Source organism: Parasteatoda tepidariorum, chromosome 9 (assembly GCF_043381705.1).
Source record: "Parasteatoda tepidariorum isolate YZ-2023 chromosome 9, CAS_Ptep_4.0, whole genome shotgun sequence".
NCBI classification, from domain to species: domain Eukaryota; kingdom Metazoa; phylum Arthropoda; class Arachnida; order Araneae; family Theridiidae; genus Parasteatoda; species Parasteatoda tepidariorum.
In genome coordinates, this window is record NC_092212.1 from 65,035,678 (window position 1) to 65,053,143 (window position 17,466).

The 17,466-nt window shown below is 31.0% G+C and overlaps 1 protein-coding gene across 3 annotated transcripts in view; it reads right to left on the reverse strand.

Annotated features, from left to right (window-relative positions):
* Positions 1 to 4,871: 4,871 nt before the first annotated feature.
* The window catches only part of LOC107445743 (vitellogenin-6), a 52,113-nt gene continuing 39,518 nt past the window's right edge, over positions 4,872 to 17,466 (reverse strand). For all 3 annotated transcript variants that reach the window (XM_043046927.2, XM_043046926.2, XM_071185385.1), the window contains 7 exons: positions 16,359 to 16,628; positions 14,466 to 14,603; positions 14,121 to 14,342; positions 12,240 to 12,531; positions 8,836 to 8,993; positions 7,541 to 7,970; positions 4,872 to 5,734 (listed from right to left, as the gene is read on the reverse strand). In XM_043046927.2, coding sequence (XP_042902861.1) covers positions 5,451 to 5,734; positions 7,541 to 7,970; positions 8,836 to 8,993; positions 12,240 to 12,531; positions 14,121 to 14,342; positions 14,466 to 14,603; positions 16,359 to 16,628 — 1,794 coding nt within the window. In that variant the 3' untranslated portion in view covers positions 4,872 to 5,450. The remainder of the gene's footprint in view (positions 5,735 to 7,540; positions 7,971 to 8,835; positions 8,994 to 12,239; positions 12,532 to 14,120; positions 14,343 to 14,465; positions 14,604 to 16,358; positions 16,629 to 17,466) is intronic.

The window sequence follows — 17,466 nt, forward strand, 5'->3', positions numbered from 1 at the left end:
TAATTATAAAAAAATGAAATTCTTTTACAACGCAAAAAACTAAAACATTATGTGATGCAGATATTCATTAATAGATTCAAATAGTTAAAGATTGCGACTCTATGACTGTTTTTCTTTTATTCTTTTCTTTTTTCTGTTTAAAAAACCCAAATAGTCAAGTCAAAGGGCTTATTTAACTGATAAGCAGATGCGTTTCTTTGTTAGATTGCAGTTCTGTTTTAACTAAATCGGCGATGATGTAGCATTTTACATTTCTTGTGAGTGTAAAGGTAAAATATATTTTCGTGACGCAATTTAAATATTAAGTAAATAATTTAAAATTGGTTTTCATATCTATTTGGAAAAGCGTTAATTTCCAGAGATTTCTGCAAGGAAAAAATATCAATCTTATGTGAATTTTCCAACGTTAAAAAGCTTGGTTAATGAAATTTTGGTACAATATCGATATTGAAACATAATGGCATATTAAGGCATAATTTATTTGACTAAGTATTATGTGAGACCAATCTTGACACTTTTGAAAAGCTAATATGGCGTAACTACCACTAAAAATATTAAATACCAAATGAATAGCATATAAAACTTATTATCCTTTCATTACATCGTATGATAGCATATTTTGATAGATGAAGGTTGACATAGTGAAAATTAATATATGCCATTATTGGTGATGATTGGACAGGATTGAGCATGTCAACATCGATAGATGGGTCTACATTGAACATTTGATTTGCTTTTCATAATAGCTCTCAAAAATCCGGTGAATTAAATAAAATTCTTCCGGCCTATAAAGAAAAAACAAAGAATGAATAAAAGAATAACATATATAATTACAAATTAAATAATTTAAATTAATTTTAACAGCATAAATCAGGTTATCGTTTTCGTTCATTGAATTCTGTCAAAATTAAAACTTTGGAAGGCGAGTAATGGGGCGTTACTACCACTATAAACATTAAATACTAAATCACTAGTATCTAACGCATGTTAACTTATTATATGAAGTGGTAATTTTTGGATAGATGACATAATAAATAATAAAAAATCCCATTATTGGTGATCACCTCACGTGACATGAGCTTGTCCACATTGTACAATTGATTTGCTCAGAACATAGTGCTCAAATATAATATAATTCCGTCCAATAAAGAAATGGGAAAGAAATAATAAAAAAATATCTTAATGGATGATAAAATAAATAAAAATTAATAGCATATATCAACTTAGTATTCGTTCATTGAATTCTATTTCAGATCGAATTCTGGAAGGGGAGAAATATGGCGTATCTACCACTAAAGTTATAAAATACCAAATAACTAGTGTTTAAGACATATTTACATAATTCTTCATTGAAGAAACTTTTGTTAGACGAAAGTTGACAGAGTCCATAATAACATATCCCATTACTTTCTATTGTGTGGTGTTTTAACAACAATTTAAGAAGGTTACAATTATTGACTATTGTGAAGGTAAGAATAGTTTTGTTGCTTTTTTTTAAGTAACATGCAAAATGATTATTTAGAAACTTGCATGGTATAGTGAAAACGTAAATGATATTCAATATTTTAATACTGCATCATAAAAAAATTGAATTTAAAATATATTCTGTCTAGTCAGAATTACTACTCAGATAAAGAAAGCTGACATAAAGTTGTCTTATCTAATTTTTGAGATTCTTTGGAAAGTTTTATTAGGATTTGGTATTTTAAGAACTTAGAATATTTGTTGTGACACATTTTTAATCTACTTTAGTTAAGTACTTGTGTCAGGCATCAAAAGCGAGACTGATAAAAGTAAGAGAAATAATGAAACATGCAACGTAAAATATCAAAAACGTAAAATGAAAAATACAAATTTAGAGAACGAACGAGACTGGCTTTTGTTCGAAGAGGTTGTAAATTGTTTTGAATGTACTGAAAAATGTGGTTCTAACAAATGAATACGTTTTTTTCAATTGTCTTTTCGATTTTCCAATAGAATTAAGTCAAATTTTGAATTAAATCATTGGCGATTCAGCTAGTTTAGACCCAGACCGCCCGGCAGTTCCCTGACAACTTGTTTGCAATTTTATCTTTTTCAGTGAGTTAATTTGGTTATTTCTGATTAACTGTTTGACGAAAAGCTTTAGTGGTAGAATATGTTAATTGTCGGTTTTTGATGACAAAAATATAAAGTTATCAAAATGCAAATTTCTTAAATCATTTATTTAAAATGTATTTTGTGGTGCTGAAAATTGTTTAAGTGCTTCATGAAAAAACTAGAGATTAATGTGTTTATTGGTAGTTATAAATAAAAATCTGTGTCTATGTTGTGGGTCCCATAGATTCCAATGTCTGTTTTAAAGTTGATGACTGTTATTAGAGCATAGAAAATAATGAAAAGAATGATGTCTATGTAACAGTTAAAAACAGCTTTTGTAGTATTATAAAAAAATATCTTCAGCACTGCATAGTTTATACATCAGGATTGTCATTGTTTTACTCATTGTTTTAGCCATTTAGTTTTTTACTCATCTATAATATAAAATAGTAAATAAACCTGAAGTCAATTTCAATTAACGAATGATTTCTGTTTAAAGATTTAGTATGTTAAAAACGTGTGTATTTTTAAGGGTAGATTTAAGTTTTTGTTTAATCTGAATTGATTATTTTATCGGGAAAAAATTTTGTTATAATCACGTCAATTAGCGAACTAATTTGCGTTTGAGCAATAACACCCAGCTCAAAATTCCTTCTGTTTTAAATTTAACCCAGAAGATATGTGAACTTGTAAAATCAAAATTCTTTTTTTGCGTGTGAAATGAGGATGAACTCGGAAAGTTTCTCATGGTTAGTCCGGTCATAGTGTCACCATTGCTCGATTTTATCTTCCACGGGCAAAATTAATTTCAGAAATATTGTACAACTACAACATTGCTGAAGAAGTATACGAAACAATTTGTAACAGCGAAGAATGGAACTTGAATTACTAAAGTTCTTTAGTTTTTTGTAGAGTAGTTTATTTTTGTAGAATTCTTTAGTTTTAGTTTTGAAATATTTAATTTCTGAATATGATGCCTGTTTTTTTTAAAAATAATTGATGTCCAAATTTTCTTTTGTGGAGAACATTTAGTATTCAGTGTTCAGATTTATTGAATAAGTTCATGATCTTTCTCACTTTGAGAACTTGACTGTTTTATTTGTTTAGTTTTCTTCGACCATTTTAATATCTTTTTTTCATTCCATTTTCTTATATTTAAATAGGGAAAACATTTTTAATTTCATATCGTTAATTTTTACTATTTTCGCAAATAAATAAAATTAAAAAAAACTGCAATTTGTTTTAAATTAATAAATAAATAAAGACTGGCATAAATAATAAATAAATAAAGGCATTTTCGTAAATAACTATTTTTCTAAAGAAGGGGTTTGTAAGCAAACGAACTTTTTATTCGATTTCAAAAATATGGGCAAATTACCTTGTAAGCTAAAGTAAGGATGCTTTTTTTCAATTATCTTTAGTTCATAGTAGTTTAGACATGAAATATTTTTCACAATTTTTTTGTGAAAATTCTCCTACAATCAAGCAAGTCGGGGGAAGTTTTCGTGCACCATGTAGTGCAAATGCCGGTTTGTTCTCAAAAAAGTTTTTCTCGAAGGCGATCCCCAATCCTTGATCCAGGAGTTTCATTGTCTTCTGGTTTGGGTTCAAACTTACGAGGCTGCAAAGAGGTGAACCAAGATTCGATCCCGGCGATGGCTGGTCGATACGAATTCCGCATCCGTCTTGCACCAACCACAGTGCTGACGTGAAATATCCTCAGTGGTAGACGGATCATGGGTAAGAGTTTCCCTAGCCGTCAGGCAGGCTAACCGTGGGAGATTCTCGTGGTCTTCCTCTCCATGTAACGCAAATGCGGGTTAGCTCCATCACAAAAAGTCTTCCACGAAGGCAAATTTCTCTCAATACTCGATCCAGGAGTTCCCTTGTCTTCTGGATTGGGTTTAAAGCTACGGCGTTGAACATTAGTTGTCGTAAACCCATAAAATTGGGTCGGCTTCTCAACGACGGTTATAAGAAAAAAAATCTATCTAACCAACGAGCACACACTTGTTTAATACAAGGTTTACGGGACTCGTCATTTTGACCCATTTCGAATTTTATAAGGAAAATTACAAAACCCGTTTGCTTTTTATTTTATCTCTTGTAATGTCTTTTATCCATTGATCGAGGTAAATATATAGATATTGAAGTCTATTTTCTTCAAAAGCTTTGAAATATTGAAATTCTCTTTGTGGTATACCTATCTCTATGGATATGTGTCAATTTGACGCGATCGTAATTTAGACAACATTTTGAGTAAACGTGCAAATATCACATCAATGATAAATAGGAATGTACCGGCAATACTTCGATCCGTTATCCGATATCGTTAACTCAAATGAAACAAGCGATAAACAACTGTAGCAGATAAGCAATAATAGAAAGAACAAACGCAGAATGTCAATTGATTTGAAGGTTTCAGTTGCTTAGTTCGAGTATTGAAAAATAAAATACTAGAATATTTTTTGAATTATTAATATCTCATATTTTCGTTTTTTTCTTATAGTATATAATTACATTGCTTTCTAAGTGCTGTTATATGTATTCGTTCATACGTCAAATTGACGCGTGTTCGTAGAGATAGGTATACAAGAAACGTTCGTAAACCAAGTGTTAATGTTCCCTTCCAGAAAGAAGGGAACATTAGAATTCAGAAAAATACAGAAATAACCTTAATTCTGGATATAGAATGTAATAAAAAGAATATTGAGCATTATTGTTCATAATTGCTGTATACAAAAGATCATTGCAAAACTTTGCCATAGATTAGTCAAAGAAAAACACTGTAATTTTATTCAAAAGCAGGTTTATTAGGAATGTAAAAATATTGATGGCATATTAAACTTGCTTGTACAACATTGTTTCTCATCCATTTTATACATTAATTCTCATTAAATTTGGCATTACTTAAAATTTTTATTTGAATTGCATTAGTTCTGTATTCGAATAATAAGATTTACATGAAACAACCATAATTCTGCATATAATGATTTCAATATTAATAAAAAATTAAAATCAGTATTTAACATTCACCACATTTCATAAGTTCAAATTGGTAGTTTAACTCACACATAATAAAAAGAACTTATAACATATCTGAATCAATAGCAAGAAATATGTACATTATAAAAACTATTGTAATAAAATGCTTTAACTATAACACTTTGTACAGTTTCGCCGCCATTGACTCTGTATAACAGCGCATGATTCAAAAGGTGCACTTGAAAAATGACATAAGCTTGAGCTGCATTAGTTCAGTTTTTACACGTGAATATGTTTTAATGGTCACTTAGGATGAAATCTTTAAATTTCTTGAACCTAAAGACATATTTGAGTTATTGAAGCCTTAAAACAGGTACTTAAGGTACTTAAACCTTTTGGCAGACATCGGGTACTTCGACTTCTGCTTCGTGATCTTTGCTCTTCCTCCTAACTTCGTGGATGATTCTGTGTTCTTTTTGTCTCATGAATTCTTTGGTTGAATCGTCTTTGGATGGCAAACAATGGAATGATATTTTCTTTTTGGACAAACTCCTGGCTTTGCAGTGAGAGCTACATTCTGCAACGGGCTCAGACGAGAAGCAAGATTGAGGGATCTTGCCAGTTGAGAGTTCGACCACTTTGGTTCTTAGTTTAGTGCATCCAAATCCGCCTGTAAAAAATGATAACTATCATTTCAGGAACGTTGGAACACTTTAGTCAAGAAGTTGTATTTATTGATGACCTTATTCTAGATACTATACTAGATACTATTTTGAAATTAGTTTAATTGACTTAGAGTAATCAATGTTGTCAAAATGCTTCAGCTTATAGACCTGATTAGTTTAGGATTGCTGCAAAAATCTAAATAAATGCTAATGGAAAAAATTGATTTTAAAAATAGAAACTTTATGTTTTCATTTATGTGAAACAAGTAAGTTTTCTTGTTTCTTCTAAAAAAACCACTGAATTCAATAATAAGTGTTTTATTGCATTTCATTTGTGCCTGTTATCTTGTTTGATTTTAAGGAAATTCCGATTTTTGCCATCTTGATAATTTATTTTAGACATGTTTAGTTCTAATTCATTTTACGTCGCACTAGAGCTGCACAATGGGCTATTGCCCACGGCTTAGACATCTTTAGATATTGTCTCTCCGAATTTGCGGCTTTGCAGAGTGGTCTATGTTTCATCGGCTAAAATATCTAATATATATAATTCTCTTACGTGGCTCCCAAATTTTGGCTGTATTTCTTTTCCGCCGGTGGCAACGTTTGCTTTGTTTTGTTTACGTTACTATTTCTCTTACACGGCGAATCGACCAATGATTGCCGCTAAAAATGTCACACGCCAAATCTTGCTGAGGTGGCTCAACATATAGCACTTTTAAAAACGGAAACTGAAATAACCAGAGAGCATCAGCTGCGGCAATCTCATACTATTGAGCTAGGCAGAAATGGGTAGTCTTTGTCGATAGATCTAAATTTTAGTATTTTGTCGAAAGCGCTTTTTTTCACGAATTTATATATTACGAATTTATTTGACGATTTTTGATTGATATCACGAATTATACTATAGCACATTTCTAATAGGTTTAGCGAATTGTATGTCATTTATTTGAATTCAAATTTATTTTAATGACTTAATATTTACTAAAAAGATGTAATTCTTTTTTTGAAAAAAGTTTTTATATAGATTTAAATGATTGTTTGAATTCTTAGAATTTTGTGCATTTGTAATGTACCTAAGCTAGTAGCGAGCGAAGCGAGCTTGGTTTGCAAAGCAAACCATATAAGATTGCGTAGCAATTTTCGGGGGTTGGTCAGCGTTAGCGAGCAGGGGGCGCAGCCCACTAGTTAAAGCTAATTCCCTAATATCTACATATCTAGGAAAATAATAAAAAATCGGGTCCAAAAGGTTGGCTTATTTAAGACTTATAGCACGCCTAAATAATAAAACATTAAAAAATAGTGCCTCAATAATTTTGTCAAACTTTCGACCAGTTGTAGATCCCATAATCTTGCAAAATATTTTATCTCTCTGAATTTCAAACCACTGGGAATATAAAAATGGCTTTTATGCATATGAAATAAGTAAATCTTAGAGTTTTTGAGTTTAGATGCCTGCTATCTTTTTCAGCCTTCAAAACAAAAGATCTTGCGAAAATATTTTTATAAACTAATTTATATTTGAATTTCTTAAACATATGTTTAATAAAATTCATGTTTATAATAATTAACAGTATTGTAACTAGCTGGAATATGTTAAATATTAGTTACTAACTGCGTAAGAAATAATTGAATGCAATAAAAAGTAAGTAAAATACACGCGTGCATAAGCAAACTTTTTTAAGTAGGAATTTTCAAATATCTAGGTCCTTTTCCTTTTAAAATCTTCAATTATAAATAGCTAAATTTTGTAGTTTCAAGTTTAATAAAATAAATAAGATGAATGGATTATTAAAGAATAATAATTTTACCTTCGGTTGGGCACTTTGGCTCTATTTTAGGAACAGAACAAGTGTCAGAAGGAATACTGTAAGCATATGCGTGGGCATCATCATTCTCAAAGAAACAGCCTTTGTCATCTGTATACCCATCGTACTTCTGACCGTTGTAGTTGCCGCAAAGTCCACACAGTTTGTTTCTGTAGTACGGTGATACTTGTACTATGATTCCGAAGCCGTTGTACTCGATGATGAGGCCGTATTTTTCGGAATGAAGAGCGTAGTATACGTCCCTTTTTGTAACGTAGAAGAGGGGTGGATGTTGGTGTTCTCCTTCACGGTGCAAGTATGGCTCGGTGTTGGTGACTGACACTCTTTTGCCATCGACTCGGATGATAATGTCTGAATCGTCGGATACTGGGAGAGCTTCGATCTTGTGCTTGCCCAAAAACACCTTTACAGCCTGAAACACATTAAAAAAATGTGTTCATACATAGAAATAGAAAAAGAATAATTTTGAAAAATGCATTTCGCATGGTTTTAATTTTCTTTGAAGATACTCAAAAAGAGCTGTATCAATTTATGCAAGACATGATATGCAGTGAGCATGGGCATATTATTTTTTAGAAAATATGCACAGTGCAACAAGCTGTAGTATTTTATTTATGTCGCACTAGAGCTTCACAATGGGATATGTAAGACTACTTTTGGAATTAAACCTTCTTATATCTCCGAAGAGGTATTTCTCTTCGGAGATACAAGAAGTGTAACAAGCTGTAACTATCACGCTTTATTTGAAGATACGACAATGCAATATTTTTTGAAGATATGAGCAATGCAACATGCAAGGACTTTATTTTCCCTCGTAGGTTCTACTAACAGAACAAGCATTTTTTTTAAAAAAAAATTCTATAAAAACATGAACACAGCTTTGAACATGAATTTTCGTTATTAAATTAATGAGAAGGAATAATGTATTGAGTAATTAATAAAACGAATAACGTCGTCTGTGGAACAATCAAGCATTATAATTTGTAAAACAGCTTAAGATATTTTACAAATATGTATAAAACTATATATATATATATATAATTCAGAGAATTAATTCAATTTCATAATGATTAAATTTCAACCTATAACTTCAAAAACCCATAGGTTTCACCAATCCATAACTTAAGCAAACCATAAATTTCTCTGACCCATAGCATAGTTCTAGGGACATTATTCTGCTTTATAAAAATCTTATTTTCTTGTATTTAAAAAGTGTAGAAAGAAAATATTAGTTATTAAGTCGAAAACAGAAAAATATTTTTGAGTTAGAAACTTACCTTTTTATACCTTGGATGAGTGATTTTAGTTGCTAGGACGGTGAAGAATTCTTTAGGAGAGCAATCTCTTGTAAGAACTTTGTAACAATCAATAGGTGGCAGTGAGTACTCATAACGATCAAAAGTTACAACGTTATTTCCTTCTAACTTGCAGTTCACTGTTATAAAGTAAAAAATAGTAGATAAAGTAAAAAACAAAACAATGTTACATGATTGAAAAAAAATTTTTTTTTTCATAGTGGAAATGAATGCAAGCGTATTTTCATTTGCTTCAGTTTTCTCTGGTTGATTTGCTTAATATCACATTTTCTTGTGGAAAAAAATTTTGAATTAGGAGTTATCAAACTTATCTAAGTCATGGCACCCTTATAAACACCCCTTTCAAGTTTTATTTTGCTTTATTATTTAACTATGGCAGATATTCAAAATATTTTCCTACTATAGATTGCTTCTCTTTTAGCGGAAACCGGACTTAAAAAATCAAGTTCATTAGCAATTACGATCATATTAACCGATGAAAGACTGCAAAGCGTTTCTCATCTTTTCTTTAACCAGCATAACTTTTAAAAATAGATTTATCTCAGAGATTTAAATTTGCTGAACTGGAATGGCATTTTAATTAACTCCTTAACGATCGGTTAATTTTCAAGAAAACAGTCATAATAGTGAAAAATTTTTTGTCATATATCACAAATACACGTATTTGATTAATGCTGACATCTAGTTTAATATAAACTAACTATCTATAATTACCTTAAAAATATCCTGGTACAGCCATCTGGTGCGCAAAATTAGAAATAAAAGGATTTCCGGGCAAAAGAAATGAATTAGTTTCATTCTTATTGGAGCGTTACTACTGAACACTCCAGCCCGAAAATATCACGAGAGCGAGAAATAGAGGACGAAACCTCACCCCGTAATTTTCACGGGAGCGAGAAGGAAGGGGTTAATGCTGAACTTGTTTTCGATCTATGCAAATGCTTAAAATGAAGCTAAATTTTGGTATTCGTTTAACTGAAAATATAAAAAAGCTGTTATAAACTTTGAGAATGGTTATAAAAAATTGGATTGCAAAGTTCAAACTAAAAGAATATATTATATTTGAAATTTCGATAAGAATGGGACATACTACTGATCTTTTCCTTTAGCATTTCACTTATTTAATAAATAATTGAAATATTAAATTAATTATATATTATTATGTAGATATCAATATAACAACAAATTTCAAAAATCCTAACTTGTTAAGAGTTCCAACTCTCAGAATCCCTGTAACCTTTTAACGGAACTCTAGGGTTCCACTGTACACCTTTTTAGATCCGTTGATCAATGATGTAATACTATATACTATTTAAATACTTATAAATTATGTTCATAAGATTTTTAAAACTAATCCATTGAAATGAGTCGTAAATTTTAAACACGATTGAATTGAAAAATTCGGTTGATTTTGCATTTTTATTAAACATTTTAACAATCCTTTCAATTATAACGAATAATTTTATTCTTTGAATCTAAAAAACATTTTATTTTCCCCAACTTTAACTAATTGTTCATCTTCCAATTGTTTAATTGAAGCTAATTGTTTGATTTTCATGCTTTTGGAAGCATGTGTGTGCTTAGTGCGACAGGTGAATTAGCTGTTCACGGCATAGTGTTCGAATCAATCACAGTTAAAGTGTTCATAATTTTGACTGACCAAAAAAAAAAAAATCACATTATCCGGTAAAGTTTATACTTCATATGAAGTCGGTAAAAAACAGAGAAAACCTCTTGCATTTAAGATTAAAATTTGATAGTCATTTAAGAAAAAAACTCTTAGCATTGAATAGAAATATGAGGACACCTCAGGGCATTTTCTTGGCCTTAGTTTTAATGAATGTGAAGTATGATTAAATTATAAAAAAAAATTTAAATTGAAAATGAATTTGATGCAGCAGATTAGTTGAATTAAAAATACGAAAAAATTATAAATACTCCTTTTTGTTAATTAAATAATAAATTCGCAATTTAAGTGAAATTTCAAAAAACTTACTTTTACTCAAAGAAAAATACGCAAAAAATACAAAATTTAGCTTTTTTTTCTCTTTTTTTTTTGCAAATTGAAAACTACTATTATTATCTAGTATATAGTTTGAATAAAAAGTTACGAATTGATTTCACCGTCACTAAAGGAAATCTTGATAATTGCAGACATATTTTTTAGTTTTTTTAGTTTATCTAATTATACCATACAAGTTCCTGAGTAAATTTACCTTCATTGCACTAGTTCTAGACAGCTTCTTATATTTTTTTTCATAAACTAAATATTATATAATCTTGCATACCTGTTTGAATTGATCTCCAAATTGAATTTACCTTTATTGAACGAGTTTGTGTGAACTTTTCGACTACTTTTTATCAATAAAAGGTTGCTATTATTGATGTTCCAAATTGGATTTACCATCAATGTACGAAAACTTGACAGCTTTGATAATTTTTATGGCAGATTAAAAATTGCTATAATCTAAAATGTGATTTGGTTGAAGTTCGAAATTGATCTTGCATTTTCAAACTAATTCTCGACATTTCCGTTCGCTTTTAATTCCTTTTTTTCCGTAAATTTAAAATTACTCATTATGTAGTAGACGGTTTGAATGAAGTTCCGAATTAATTTACTTTCACAAAACAAAGTCCTGGCAATTTCCGTTCATTTTTGTTTCCCTTTTTCCGTAAATTACTATAATCTAGCATACGGTTGGAATAATGCTTCGAATTAATTTACCTTGACTAAACACGTTCATGACAATTTTGTTTCTTTTTCTTTCGTAAACTTAAACTTTATTATATAAGTTCCCAAATTGAATTTACCTTCACTGAAAGAGTTCTTTTTCTATAAATTAAAAATTACTCATCATATAATATACGGTTTGAATGAAGTTCTGAATTAATTTACTTTCACAAAACAAACTCGTGGCAATTTCCGTTCATTTTCGTTTCCTTTTTTCCGTAGATTACTATAATCTAGCATATGGTTGGAATAATACTTCGAATTAATTTACCTTCACAAAACACGTTCATGACAATTTTGTTTCTTTTTCTTTTGTGAACTTAAACTTTATTATATAAGTTCCCAAATTGAATTTATCTTCACTGAAAGAGTTCTTTTTCTATAAATTAAAAATTACTCATCATATAATATACGGTTTGAATGAAGTTCCGAATTAATTTACTTTCACAAAACAAACTCGTGGCAATTTCCGTTCATTTTTGTTTCCCTTTTTCCGTAGATTACTATAATCTAGCATACGGTTGGAATAAAGCTTCGAATTAATTTACCTTCACAAAACACGTTCATGACAATTTTGTTTCTTTTTCTTTTGTAAACTTAAACTTTATTATATAAGTTCCCAAATTGAATTTACCTTCACTGAAAGAGTTCTTGACATGCATGTCCTCGAAGACAGGATAAGATCTCAATCCCCTGTACATGGGGATGTAAGCATGAGTGTACCGACTAACAGTACTGGGCTTCATTACCATGATATCTGCGACTGGTGCTCTCATGGAGAAATTAGCGTGCAAGTGAAATTCTCCTGGTGGGGCATAGTGGTCTTGTGGGTCAATATCTGCATAACTGTGAAGTCCATAGACAAACAAACTATGTTTAATGAGGTTGTGAATTCTGTAAGCAACTCTCAAGAATCTTGGTGAAAGCTAAAATACAATGCATATCTTTAATATATATTTTTCAGAGAAGTAAGGAAAAGTAGTCATTAATTAAAAGTTAATGAAAATTAGTTAGTAATTATTATTTGTAAATGTTAACGTCTCGAACATTTTTCAAGCAAAAACTTCCTTGATTGACACTTCATATTAAACTTGGCTATAGTGTAATGAAATTATACGCACACATTAGAAATGCTAAGTTTTGTAATCGAAAATTACAACTGTTGAGCATGCCGTTTTATAAAATTCAAAATTGAATTTACTTTCAATAAATGTCCAGAAAATGTTCGTTTTTGTTTTAGTACATTTTATTTTATTTTATAACCGTTGTTGAACAGCCGACCCAATTTTGAGTTTACGACTGCTAATGTTCAACTCCGTAGTCTTGCAATTTTGAACCAATCCTAAAGACAAGGGAACTCAAGGAACCAAAGACAAGGGAATCCTAAAGACAAGGGATCCGTCTACTACTGAGGATATTTTTACGTCAGCACTGAGGTCAGCGTAAGCCGGATGCGGAATTTGAATCGAATGCCCATCGCTGGGATTCAAACCCGGTTCATCCCATTGGAAGGCGAACGCTCTATCCCCTGAGCCCTCACGGCTCTGTTTTAGTGCATTGAAAATTTCTCTAAGTTAACATAAATTTCAAGAATTTTTGAAGTTTTAAATAGATTTTGTTTGGTCAACATGTTATTGAAAATGGCTAATTTTACTGAAACGAGAACTGTCACCTACTTTTAGAAAATGTTTGAAAAAGTTTGTGTTTAGAAAATAGCAGTAGTTTGGAATAATCTAAAATCAAATCAAAAATCAAGAAAATGAAAATAAATAAATTATGAAATGAAAAATCACGCAATCCAAGTGCACTTCATTAAAAAGAATGAGAAGAGACCACAAATAAGCAATTTTCCTACATGCTGAGGACAAGTGAATAGTTGCTGTAGTCAGATGATTCAATTGCTTTTCCAATTCAATATACTAGTCCTGTTCTTAAAATGTATTCGATTTTATTCACCGCCCATGTTCAGAAAAATGCTTTTTTAATTCAATAAGATTTTTCAAAGTCCGTATTCAAAATCGGATTCGGGCTTAGAAGTGGACCCAACAAAGAAGAAACCTAATTTTTTGTGAGGTAGATATACCAGTTTGGCTATACGAATACTGTTGTTGTTTCTAATGACATTTGAACAAGCCAAACTCGCCAGTCATTGGCCTTTTGCAAATTAAGTCAGGAGAGCGCGTCTTTAGTTTGACAAGAGAACACCTCAGGGGTAAAGTATGTCTTAGTTCAAAACCCCACAAATAGATGGCAGCACCACACATTCGTGAGGTGACTTCCTCAATTCAGACGCAGACTAGAAGAGTAGGGAGAATTTTCTCCAGATTCCTGTACCCATGGTACTGATCAGTGACTTACATTTCTCCAAATTTTACGGGACTCGGTTTGTTTTTAGCAAAGTCTAGGATCGGAATCCGGACCGGCCTCCGATTTCTCTAACCATTAGAATGCACGAATATTAACAATTAGTACACGAATGCAGAAGAATATTTAAAAGCTGATATGCGTTACATACATTTTCATGTTTCACATGGAAGTTATAGCCATGTACAGTGCTTATGAGTTTGATGTATTCCATGCAGCTCTCGCCAAAGTCAATTCCTCTTTCCCTGTCCTTCACGCACGCTTGGTAGAAATGAGCGTATGGATTGTAATGTTCAGGGGTATCAGGCACTTCTCTCTTGCTTTCATAATGTCTTTGTTCATCGGTTGTGACAAAGTCTCCTTGGATTTTGATCTAAACAGATAATTCTTAAATTAATATCACATATATGTTTACAGTCAATAGAATATTCAGTGAAAACCTATGTCTACAGATGTTTTTTTTTTCTTCTCTTTATACATAAAAGTCCATATTTACCTTTTGATCTGACGTACAATCCTTTCCAAAACCAAGTTTGACTTCGCCTTTGAGAGTATGATCAATTCCAATGGTATTCAAGGTAGCTACTTTTGCTATGTCGTATTTGGGATATAAGAGAGAACTACTGCCACATACCTAAAGAAGTGCAATTAAATTTATATTTATGTATTGCAATCATACATAATCGCAAGACAGCCATGCACATTAAAATTTTTCTGTTATGTATAATTAATTAATATTATGCATAAAACCAAGAATTTTTAGAGAAATGTGTAAAAATATAAACCACTTTTTATAATTGCGTTAGACTATCCAACATATTTTGCAATAAAATCAGTGCTCTATGGTATCCATGCAATAAAATCAGAATCAGTGTACAATAAAATCAGTGCTCTATGGTATCCATGCTCTAAGGTATTTAAAGAGACATATTTAACTTGTAATACATATTTAGCAATTATATTGTTGTTGTTCTCGTAGACCACTAAGACACAGATGGTGCGATTTTTCTTGTTTTTAAGTGGCGCCATCTGTGATCAAGAATTCGAATTCTGCCACACCGGTTTAGAAGGCGAATCCATTAATTCATCTACTAATCGTAATTTTGACCAGAACCAGAGAATGATCAATTTCCAATCTAGTACGCCCAGAAGTATATTTTTGTTATGGGAACATGGAGAATTTTGTGACCCGACAAATTTAACGAGCATCAGTCACCATTTACTACACGGAGAGTCTTCGGCTGTCTGGATTCGAACCCCTGCTCTTACGAACGTGAGTCCAGCACCCAGACTATTCCGGCCCAACAATTATTCTAAGAAATACTTTTGAATCAATTGTAATATTTTTAAATTTCGGAAAAATGTTGACCAGTATTCAATCTTTATATTGTTTGTTTCTTATTGTCTTGGGATACATTAATTCACGATGACGATTCCCGATTTTCAACAATTAACCTGATCGATTGTGTGTTTTAGTAAACCTGAAGGTTGATTTAATTATAAATCACGAGAATGTGAATTACGAAGTGATAAAATTAAATGGTGAGAGAGAGAGAATCGTACATTATTACGCATCGATTGTGCACGGTTATACTTATTAATCGTATACGAAAATGTGTACGTTATGGATCATTGTATGATATAGAGCCAAAAAAATTCACTTACTATTGCATTTGTTTTAAACGACATTTGTTGCAGCACGCTTATATGCAATTTTTTTTGATAGATTCGTATAACATAAGGTAAATGCAACACTTTAATTTTTGAGAGTATAAAAGGATTTTAAAAAACTTACTAATTTAATTCACTTTAATGCCTGGGATGATCCAATGGTTTCGATTTTCCATTGCTCAGACAATATCAGTGTCGTATTATTAAGGATCAAAAATAATTAACATTTGGAGAAAAGTTACAATAGAAAATTAACTGCATCATTGGTGAAATTTAAAAGAAAATATTAGTTACTCAATTTAAATCATTGTTGTGTCCCATGTAAGGAAAAATAACTTTGGAGGACACGTCATTCTTGGTTAATGCTGGTTCATGCATAAATTTACTATGATTAGCAAGATTATTTAACGAGTGAAATAATTCCGTGTAAAGCGAGTGAATGAAATCGATTCCTCATCGCTCAGACAATATCCATGTCAAATTATCAAGGAATATAATAAAAAATAATTAATATTTGGAAAAAAAGTTACAATAGAAAATTTACTGTATCATTGATAAAATTTAAAGGAAAATATTAGTTTCTGAATTTAAATCATTATTGTGTCACACGTATAGAAAAAATGACTGGAATACACGTCATTATTAGTTAATGCATAAAATTTTTGCGATTAATAAGACATACGTTAATTTAACGAGTGAAAATAAAATTCATCATTACCTTAAGAACTCTTGTTTCACTCTTCCAGAAAGGTGTTCTTTCATAGTAGAAGTTAACTTTGTGGTAAGACCTAACTAAGTCCCTTGTCCAAGTTAGGGCTACTTTTACTTTTCTGTCTCTGTCACCTCTACGAACTATGTCACCCTCGATTGAACAGCTGCAGAGTTCGCCTCGATCAGTTGGTGATTTCAAATCTTCGTATCCCTCGGCACCAAATTCAGGTCTGACGAATTCTGAACCGTAGTACTGATATTTAAAGTTGGCTTCAAGCTTTGAAAGAAATAACAAAGGAAACTTTACTCCCTTGAAAACACTTCGTGTAATTAATATGCAATCTAAATATTTTTTTCTTTAGTGACTTGACTGTTAAGAAAGATGTCTGAAAATATAATTTTAGCTTCGTTAAAAATATTTAGTACAGAAATAGCACTTTAATTTCTTTTCTTATATAAAAAATTTAAAATAATAGAGTTAGTTTTTTTTATTTACGATGCACTAGAAATGCACAACGTGCTATTGGCTTTGGCATATGGAACGTCCCTAAGGATAATATAAGACAAGACCTAAGGCTTATTATAAAACAAATGCCATCGCAATTTTGATCCTCTGCTGAGGGGATCTCATTTGTGAAGCCACTTCCTCAATTTAGATATAGATCTGAAGGGGAAAGAAATTTTCTCCAGACTCCTGTACCTATGAAACTACTCAATGAAATGAATTAGATACATCAGCTAGTCTTTTTATAGTGTTAATTCATTAGAAGACAATATTAGAAGTCAAAGGAAATTGATTAACGCGTGCAAGCTGTTTCGATGTCATTTTCCTTCAATAAGTTCGTCTTATTTGTGTAAACATGGGTTTCACTATCTCTATGTAGGGCAATGATCTTACTTCCATTTTTTTCACCCGACATAGTTCATAACATCGTTTTATTTTGTTACCTATAACATGCCTTCCAAGTCTTCTGCTTTTTTTTTTAACGAAGACACCTGTATTTTACGACTATCTCCTGTTTATCTATATATTCTTAAATTTCTCAGTATTTAATGAAGAATTTTAAAACAAATTATTTTGGCGATATAATATCCGCTGATAGCAAAAATACTTC